This window comes from Arachis hypogaea, chromosome 14 (assembly GCF_003086295.3).
Source record: "Arachis hypogaea cultivar Tifrunner chromosome 14, arahy.Tifrunner.gnm2.J5K5, whole genome shotgun sequence".
In the NCBI taxonomy this organism is placed as follows: domain Eukaryota; kingdom Viridiplantae; phylum Streptophyta; class Magnoliopsida; order Fabales; family Fabaceae; genus Arachis; species Arachis hypogaea.
Genome location: NC_092049.1, coordinates 123,282,998 through 123,293,436, shown reverse-complemented (window position 1 = coordinate 123,293,436; position 10,439 = coordinate 123,282,998). Strand labels below are relative to the sequence as shown.

The 10,439-nt window shown below is 36.2% G+C and overlaps 1 protein-coding gene across 1 annotated transcript; it reads left to right on the top strand.

The window, feature by feature from the left end:
- Window positions 1-545: 545 nt before the first annotated feature.
- On the top strand, window positions 546-2,654 carry LOC112743096 (PR5-like receptor kinase). Its single transcript, XM_025792319.1, has 2 exons — window positions 546-1,056; window positions 1,576-2,654. The coding sequence occupies exons 1-2, from the start codon at window positions 546-548 to the stop codon at window positions 2,652-2,654; spliced, it is 1,590 nt and encodes a 529-aa protein (XP_025648104.1).
- The last annotated feature ends 7,785 nt before the right edge of the window (window positions 2,655-10,439 follow it).

Sequence of the window (10,439 nt, the reverse complement as noted above, 5' to 3'; positions counted from 1 at the left end):
TGGTTTGTGGTTACACTCCACAAAATTTCCGTTTCGTAGAACGGATCGAACTCAAGTCAAGGAGGCTCAACGGAATACTTCCTTTAAATCTCAATGAATCTCTTGTCGCACTCTCCTGCCTCGATCTTCGAGACAACTTTTTCAGTGGTCCTTTGCCTTCTTTTTCGGGCCTCTCCAACCTCGAACAAATATTTTTGTCCAGCAACAATTTCACCTCCATCCCTCATGGTTGCTTTCAGGGTTTAGAAAGTTTGGCGCTCATTGACTTGGGAAACAACCCCAAGATCCCACCTTGGATATTCCCCACCGACTTAAATAACTACTCACACCTTGTATCCATCGGACTCTCGGCTACAAACCTCATGGGCTTCTTGCCAAACACATTTGATTCTTTTTCCATATTGACTCTTCTTTATCTCTCAGAAAACAATCTCACTGGAGTGTTGCCTGAGTCTTTTTCAAAACTAACCAAGCTATAGAGATTGGATCTCAGCAACCAAAAGCATAATAACAAGTTGTCGGGTACGATTCAATTTCTTTCATCCATGCCAAAATTGGTTGAAGTGAATCTTGAGGGGAATTCCATCGAGGGTTCTATCCCAGACTTATCCAATTCCACCAGCTTGCAATATCTATTGCTTGCAAACAATCGGTTAATGGGTGTAGTTCCACCTTTTCTGGGATTGCTCAATAATATCTCTCAAGTTTCATTGGAAAATAACTGGTTGCAGGGTCCTCTTCCTGCATTTAATAAGAGTCGGGCTCCAAAGCTAAATTTCACTTCTAATAGATTCTGTTTAGACCATCCTGGACCTTGTGATCACAGAGTCATCACTCTGCTTCAAGTTGCTCAGACACTTTATTATCCATTTCTGCTGGCACAATCGTGGCGAGGAAACAATCCGTGTCAAGATTGGAATTTTATCACCTGTGATGATAAGGGCAACATCAGAACCGTAAATTTGACCAACTTGAATTTGACGGGAACAATATCTCTCTCATTCAAGAATTTAACGGTTCTGGAAGGATTGTATCTTGGTGGAAATAGACTGAACGGTTCTATACTAGATATCTTGACAAGTCTACGACAACTCAAGATTCTGGATGTGTCTAACAATAATTTATCGGGAAGTCTTCCACCGTTCTAAAAAAAAAACCATTGTCATTACCACAGGCAATGCTTTTCTCCAGCAGTCTCACTCGCCAAAAACCTCGCTCTCTTCTACTTTCATTATAGGTACGCTCATTATTATCTCTACATTGAGCAATGTTAAACTTATGGGAAACAAAAAAATAACAAAATTAAAACTATGTTAAACTTAAAAATTTATAGAAATATATATATACTAGATTAAGATCCGGGCATAAAGAGCTAAATTAATTATATTATATAGTATAAATCTAAAACGCTATATATATATATTGTTTCGGGATATATTAGATAATATGTGAATTAATATTAAACTTAAAAGTTAATTTGTAAAAAATATTGTACAATACATTTATTTAATTTGGCATTTTTTTAATCTAAATTTTTATTTTGTAATTATTCCTCACTTCAATGTATGCAAACAGGTATATCAGTTGGTGTTGGCGTTATTGTAATGATCTTTGTTGCAATTTCTTATTATTGCAAGAGGCATTTCAGTAGGATAATGCTGAACAAAGAAACATCTCTTGTTCGACAATTTGGGGAGCAAATAAATAATGCAACACTAGTGAGATATACTTATGCAGAAGTAGAACAGATGACAAACTCATTTCAAGAAGAGTTAGGAAAAGGAGGATTTGGTATTGTATACAAAGGATGTTTAAATGATGGTTGTCAACTGGCAGTGAAGATACTTAAGGAGATGAAAGGAAGTGCAGAAGAATTTGTAAATGAGGTTGTTACTATCAGTAGAACATCTCATGTGAACATTGTTTCACTTTTGGAATTTTGCTATGAAATGAATAAACAGGCTCTTATTTATGAATTCATGTCTAAGGGCTCTTTGGATAAATATAAATGTAAAGAGGGATCTTCCGAGTTAGATTGGAAAACACTACTTCAGATTGTAACTGGCGTTGCTCAAGGGTTAGACTACTTACATCGAGGGTGCAATACAAGAATTTTGCATTTTGATATCAAACCCCAAAATATGCTTCTTGATGAAAAATTTTGTCCAAAAATTACTGATTTTGGACTAGCTAGAATATGCAAAAAGGATGAAAGTGTTGTGTCTATATTAGACAGAAGAGGGATTCCGGGTTATATTTCACCAGAAATGTTTAGTCGAAGGAATGGTAGAGTTTCTCACAAGTCAGATGTATATAGTTATGGAATGCTAATTCTTAAAATGATTGGAGGAAACGATAATTATGATATTGGAGAATCTCATAGTACTGAATACTTTTCTGATTGGATTTTGAAGGATATCAAAGAAGATAAAATTCGTCTATTGAGATTTGCTTCTGGAAAAGATGATGAAGATATAATAAAAAAGATTTTATTTGTCGGTTTATGGTGCATCCAAATGAATTCATCAGATAGACCAAAAATGTGTAAAGTGGTGGAAATGTTACAAGGAAAACTTGAATTAATATCACTAGAGTCCATCATATCTTCTCCGACAGTACCTCTCTTACAGCATTCAGATGCATCTCATAGCTGATTATATGACACAGCAAATTCGATAATTGAAGAACTAAATGATTAGGTTCACCTAAACAAAAGGTATGTGTTTATAATTTAAAACTCAAAAATTCTTCTTAGTTTTAATTTTGATGTTCAGATTTAATTTAAATTTAATTGGACCTAAATTTTTAGGTTTAACTTAATTTGAAATTAGAATTAGCTTTAGCTAGTGAATTTTAAATATATTATTCTAATTATTGAGATTGGTATTGTTGATGGTTTAGATAATAAATTTTGATTGATTTTAATCTCTTGTGCTTAAAATTAAAGAATTACGTACATTTAATTTAATTGGATTGTTATAATTATTTTTTTTAATTCATGCACGTCAAGTGCCTTTATAACACTTTGAATTTTGAATTGCATGTTTACTTGTATATTATGTTTGTATATCTCTTAAGTAACAATTGAGCTAAAAGATTATTGATTCTGTTTAGAAATAATTATAAATCTTAAAGTAATTTTACTTTTCTGCATGTAATTAATGACTTTTTTGGCTGACTTAGAGAGTTATTTGCTTATTTATTGAAGAAACAATGCAAGATCATCATGATGATTATATAAAGGAAATATTTGAGTTTCAATTCTGACAACTATTGAAATGTTCGTTTCTTGTTTTATTGCTTTAAATCAATCATATATAAATGAGTAGTGTAAATTATAATTAATTTTATATGTTATTTTTAATTTTTATTTTGGTTTGCCATATTTTCAGCAATGCTAAAATGGTGATCACATAAGAGTGTCAAAATGATGACCACAAGACTTAAGGATATTTTGATCTATTGATAATATTAATCTATATAAAACTTTAATTTATGGTTAAACTTATAGAATTAACTTTTTTGTTATTGTACTTTAAAACAATCTTAGTTAAAATAAAAAATGTTTAAATTATTTATGTTATTATGTATTATACAAATATTGACTTCGTTAGTAAATTAGTTAATATATTAATTAAATAAAAAATGAATATAATTTGCTAAATTGCGTGTGTAATTTGTATTAAAAGAAATTATTGCAAAATGAATGTTGTGTTTTTGTATCTAATTAATGAAATAGCTCTAGATAGTTGCTTATCCAATTGAAAGATATATAAATAATATTAAGGCATATTTATATCTGGTTAGCCCACAAAAATTAAACTTAAAATTGTGTATCTTTATCATATATATCATATAAATTAAAAGTATTATTAGACTTGTGTAATGGATCTAGTACTTTCAATTCTTACTAATATTAATAATAAAGAAATATCCAAACACAATATTAGTGGATTTGAAGATACACAAGTGATTGAGGTCTCATAATCTTCTCCTTTGTTAATTTATTATTGCTTTGAAAATTCTTTTAAAAAAATGGTCAAAATATATGTCTCCCTTTCTTTTTTATTAATCTAATCTATTAATATATCTTCTTCTCTTGTGTTTTAAGGGGCAATAATGAATGGGAAATGGGAAAAAATCATAAAAAAGAGGGAACACAAGTACACAACAACTCCAAATATTCTCTCCCAATTAGAGGGAAAAAAAAAACTAAAGAAAACAAAACAGTGTGACGCTCCGCCAATAGTACAACAGTAAGAGGGGAGGATTTTGAAAAAAAAATTAAAAAAATAAAAAATTTAGTTAATTTTGCTTCTTTTTAACATGGAAAATCACGGGCCAAAACCCACAAGATTCAAATATATATGCTTTTTTAATAAAATTATTAAAAATTATTACAAACATATCAACAGCCATACTAGAACAAGAATTAATTTTAAAAATTGAAGATGAGCGGTGGAGTGAGCGGGGAAGAGACTTTGAGGGTGAAACACGGTGAGGCAGCCGATAATGTCGGCAGAAGAGATAAGGGGGAGAGCGGGGGAGGGCTTGCATCAGGAAAAAAGGAGGATCATACTTCGGGAGGGGTTTCTAAGCCTTTGAAGGTTTCTTTCAGGGATAAAGTTGTGGGTTCTAAGATTGCTAAAGCTTTTTCACTCGTAGAAACTTTGTTGGGAGATAACATTGCGGTAGTTTCTGGGAAGCAAGGAGATCTCTTGCCACCAAGTGTCACGTTTACCCAAGAAGCTAAGAATTGTTTGGCAGAACCATATAAGGATGCTATAGTGATTAAGGTGTTAGGTAAACATTATAGCTACACTGCATTGTCTCATAAACTCCGAACGGTATGGCGGATTAAGGGAGGTTTTGATTTATTGGACGTAGGGTTTGACTACTTTCTTGTGAAGTTTGATGTGGCTGAGGAGCGAGAAAAGGTTCTCTTAGGAGGCCCATGGATAATTGAGGGAAATTATGTGGCAGTGAAGCCTTGGGATCAAGAGTTTAGATCAAGTGAAAACTGTTTTGGAGCAACTTTAGTGTGGATTAGAATTTCTGGATTACCAATTTGGTGCTACCAAGAAGATGCAATGCTCCGTGTTGCGGCTGTAGTTGGCATTCCCGTCAAGATTGATTTGGCAACAAAATTAGCTGAAAGAGGACGATATGCTCGAGCCTGTGTTCAGATAGATTTAGGATTGCCAGTGACTAAGAAGATTCTTGTTGAAGGTGTTGAATATGAGGTTGAATATGAAAGTCTTCACCTTATTTGTGGCTCCTGTCTCAAGTTTGGTCATGATATGAAGGTGTGCAAGACTGCCAGTAATGCGGGAGGAGGAACTAATGCCAGGGTGGTCGGCGATGTAGCAAAGCAGCCAGAAAGTTCAAATTCAAAAAATCCAGTGCATGTGGAAAAGGAAAGTTTTAATTTTAGCAAGAATCTTGGAGATGAGACTGTAAATGTTGCTGTCCTGGATTTGGTGGAGAGTGATTTGCATGCTGTTCATGTAGACCATGCACAACATGAGGATTTGGAAGGCTGGACTCAGGTGATTAGGAAAGGAAAATATAAAATGGGTCAAAAGCCTTCTCCTAGCACCCATCAGGTCCAACCAAAAGCAAAGAAGACTCCTAACAAGGCTACCAATACTTGGACAAGGCCTAATCACCAACGTACAACACATGCTACTGGATCCAAAGTAAAATTAAGCAGGGGCATCAATATTGGAAAACTGGTTAGTGTGGCTTCTTCGGGGACCCGACACAACGTTCACCATCAGCAGCAAGGTGAGACAACAAATGGCACTGTGCGAAAGCGTCCTCGCCCAAACTCTTTGCAGAATTCACCAGTAGATAAGGATGGAGCATCGACGATGGGTGTGGCGCAAGTTTCAACGGCGAAAATTGTGCTGCAACTTGAGAGTCCATTAAAGGCGGGATCGTTGGAGACAGGAACATCATGTTGAGTCTCGGGTTTGTTATTGGAGCTCCCTTTTTACTGTTTTTTATGGATAGTTTCAATATCATAGCCTGGAATGTGAGGGATGCGTCTAACAAGATGGCCCATGTGCATTGCAAAAATTTGGTGAGAATATATAAACCATCTTTCTTCTTTCTCTTTGAGACTCATACCATGTTTAATAATTTGAAGAATTTTTGGGATAAGTTAGGTTTTCATTGTGTTGGTATTGAGGAAGCAGTAGGACACAGGGGTGGCATTTGGTTTCTATCTTCTATTGCTAATGCTTCTTGTGTGGTTATTGACCAAATTGACCAATGTATCATAGTGAAAGTGAGTGTGGGTAACTTAGTTTGGCTTTGTAGTGCAGTGTATGGGAGTCCTCAATTCGAAAAAAGAAATATGCTTTGGGATCATTTGTGTTCTATTAATTCAGACCATAATGGACCGTGGATGGCCGTTGGTGATTTTAATGAGATTGTGGCGCTAGATGAGAGTACAGGTGCTTATTTTTCTTCTCACAGAGCTAGTCTATTAGCTGCTACTCTAGATGACTGTGAGCTCTTTGATCTTAAAGTGACTGGTAGGAGATATACTTGGTATAGAGCAGTTCAGGCTGGCAGGAACTTGGCTAAAAAGTTAGATAGAGCTCCAGTTAATGAGGCGTAGATGACAATGTTTCCTGAGGGTTATTCTAAAATTCTTAGCAGGCTTCATTCTGATCATTGTCCTATTTTAGTTCATTGACATGGTGGCCCCAGAGTGAAAGGTTCTCGTCCTTTTAGGTTCCAAGCTGCGTGGGCAACACATCCTTCTTATAAACATGTTATTAGTAAGGCTTGGAATCAAGAGTTTGGAGGCGTTACTGAAAGGCTTAAGATGGTTCAACAGGCTTCTTTGGACTTCAACTCAAAGATTTTTGGAAATATTTTTGTGCAAAAAAAGTAAGCTGGAATATCAGATTGATCAGATTCGACGGCGTTTGGAGGTTAGCGATGTGTTATCTCTGAGAATTAAAGAAGCTGAACTGAGGGAAGATTACAATAGGCTTTTATTGCAAGAAGAACTTTTTTGGTACCAGAAATCTAGGGAGCAGTGGATCAAGTATGGGGATAGAAACACTAAATTCTTTCATCTTCAGACTTTGGTGCGTAGAAACCATAATAGAGTACATGGATTATATGTTAGAGATGAGTCTTGGTCTACTGATCCAGATATTCTCCAGGAAGAAGCCCTCTCTTTTTACAAGAAACTCTTTGGTACAACGGAAGAGGTTGAGGTTGATTGTTTAGGGGATGTTCCGATACCCACTCTAAGCACCGAGGCTTGTGCTAGGTTAATTGACCCTGTCTCTTTTGCGAAAGTCAAGTTAGCAGTATTCAGTATGAGCCCTTTTAAGGCTCCTAGTCCAGATGGCTTTCAAGCTTATTTTTTTAAAGAATATTGGGAGATAGTAGGCACTAAGATTTGGAATATTGTCCGGAGCGCTTTCTTGGGAGAGTACTTAAATCCTAGCATCATGGAAACTCTGATTGTACTTATTCCTAAAATTGATAACCCTACCTTTATGAAGGATTTCAGGCATATTAGCTTGTGTAATGTTGTTTATAAAATTATCACCAAAGTATTGACTAATCGACTTCGGCTTTTTCTTCCAGATATTGTTAGTCCTTTGCAAGGAGGTTTTATTCCGGGTCGTGGTGCTCCTGATAATATTATTGTGGCCCAAGAAATTCTGAATTTCATGAAGCACAAAAAATCCAAGAAAGGTACTCTTGCTTTTAAAATTGATCTTGAAAAAGCTTATGATAGGATGATTGGAGGTTTTTGGAGAGTACTCTCATTGCTTTTGGTTTTCCTATCATCACTGTTAATTTGATTATGAATTGTGTCCGTGCATCATCTCTTTCTATTATGTGGAATGGGAATAGATTGGATAGTTTTGCTCCTAGAAGGGGGCTTAGACAGGGCGATCCAATGTCTCCTTACTTATTTGTGCTTTGTATGGAAAGACTTGCTTGCTATATATCTCATAAGGTGGTCGAGGGTGTGTGAAAACCAGTTTTTATCACTAGGGGTGGCCCAAAATTTTCTCATTTGATGTTTGCAGATGATCTCTTACTTTTCTGTCAGGCTACAAAGAGTCAGGTCCAAATGGTCATACATTCTCTTAACCTTTTTTGCAAGGCATCTGGCATGAAAGTGAATCTTAAAAAGTCTAAAGCTTTTTGTTCTAAAAATGTGACTACTCGTAGAAGAGATATTTTTACTAGTGTTTCTTCAATACGTTTTGCTTTGGACTTAGGAAGTTATCTTGGAGTTAACCTTAATCATTCCCGTACCAGTAGGGCTTCTTTTCATTCGGTGATTGAAAAGGTGAGGGGAAGATTTGCTAACTAGAAAGGAAGGCTTCTAAATAAAGCAGGGAGACTTTTCCTGATCAATTCTGTTACAGCATCCATTCCTGTCTATCATATGCAGGTATCTTTTTTTCCAAATTAGGTTTGTGATAAATTGTCTTCTATGATGAGACAGTTCCTTTGGAAGGGTCAAGTTGATGGTAGAGGTCTTTCTCTTGTTAATTGGAGGATCGTGATCACTCCAAAGAAATTTGGTGGCCTGGGTGTTAGAGATCCTGTGTGTGTTAATATATCTTTACTTGATAAATTGGTTTGGCAACTTTTTCATTGTCAGGACAAACCTTGGGTTGCTCTATTGAGGGCAAAGTATCTGAGGAATGAGGGAGTTTTAGATGGCCCTGTTCCTTGCAATGCTTCTCATGTTTGGAAGAGTATCTCAAAGGTTTTTGGTGCTCTTAAGGATGCCTTCTCTTGGTGCGTTGGGTCACTTGATCAATCTTTTTGGTTTGACAATTGGAGTATTGAGGGCCCAATTGCTCAAGATGTCCCTTTTGTATATATATCTGACTCTGATTTAACTATTAGAAACGTTTAGAAAGATGGTCAATGGAATCTCCATGATATTTTCTCTATCATTCCAGAAGATGTCAAACAGCGTTTGAATGCTTATAATCCGGATTTGAATGCTGGAGAGAGTTCGGGTTGGTCGTGGGGTATGGCATCTTCTAGACTCTACTCAGCTAGGAGTGGGTACAGTTGGCTAGCAAAAAGAAAGTTTCCTTGGAATGAGCATGATAATTGGTTGTGGGTATGGCGACTGCATATTCCTAAGAAGTACAAGTTTTTGATTTGGCTCAGTCTTCATAATGCTATTCCTACGACAGAGTTTCGTTTGGGTCGTGGCATAGCTTTATCTAGCACCTGCCATCGGTGTCAGAATGGTTCTGAATCCATTCTTCATTGTCTTCGGGAGTGCCCTAGTGCCAAGGAGGTCTGGAACCTTTTAGGCCTGTATTCAGATAACTCATATTTACGTGATTGGCTCTAGAAAGGTGCAAGGAGTGGAGATGTTTTTCTTTTCTTTTCGACCATCTGGTGGATTTGGAGAAGCAGGAATCATGACTTATTTAATATAGATGATTCTTGGAGTGCTAGTAAAGTGGTGAGTTTGATTCGTAGTTCAGTAAGGGAGTTTCACACTATTTTTGCTATGCATCAATCTTTGTCTCCTCCTTCACTTTGTTTGCATTGGGTTCCACCTCCAGTTCATTCTGTTAAATTGAATTGTGATGCTAGTTGTTTTGCTCCTTTTGGCTTTGCTGGTTTTGGTTGTATCATTCGCAGTCCTGATGGATGTTGGTTGAAAGGTTGCACTGGGAAAGTTGAAGTGTGCAGTATTCTTTTTGCTGAATTGTATGCAATTTGGAGAGGTTTACTTCTTGCTTGGGAGAGTGGATTTCGTGAGGTTATTTGTGAAACAGACTGTTTAGAAGCTCTTTTCTTGGTAAACCAAAGAATGCTTGGTAAGGATATTCCGGAATGGGATTTGGCAAAGCATATACAGGAGGTTATGAATTGGAATTGGAGAGTCTCTATTCTTTTAATTCAGAGGAATGCAAATAGTGTTGCAGATTGTATGGCTAAAGCAGCTGCTTCTGGCGCGGACATTTACTCAAATTGGAGCCAACCATGGAGTGAGCTTCAACATCTAATAGATTTAGATATGAATCTAGCCAATTAATTTGGCTTTGTCTCTATTTTTTTTCTTTCTTTTCTATTTAGTCACAAAAAAAAAACCAGAACAAGAATTAGAAGAATAGAAGACACCTCAACATACAGTCAACAAGGAAAAGCTAAGGAACATACCAAACTCAAGAACACACTAAACTCAAAAAATTAACAATCAACAATAACTACCTCAGCAAATCAACTCAGACACACAAGAATTAACTCAGAAAATAAGAATAACTAAAAATAAATTTCACAGCATAGAGCACAAAGGTGAGGGAGAGGGAGCACGACGCACACACAAGATGGAGCGCGGCGAACTGGAGCAGGGAGGGCCATCCCTCCTGAAATTTCCTTATGCCAGTTCTCTCTCTGCAGCAGTCTATCTTTTG

Excerpts from the sequence above, each read along its gene's own strand:
- LOC112743096 (XM_025792319.1), top strand. The coding sequence starts at position 546 with ATGCCAAAATTGGTTGAAGTGAATCTTGAGGGGAATTCCATCGAGGGT. Across the intron at positions 1,057-1,575 it reads TGGTGGAAATAGACTGAACG|GTATATCAGTTGGTGTTGGC; the intron begins GTTCTATACTAG and ends GTATGCAAACAG.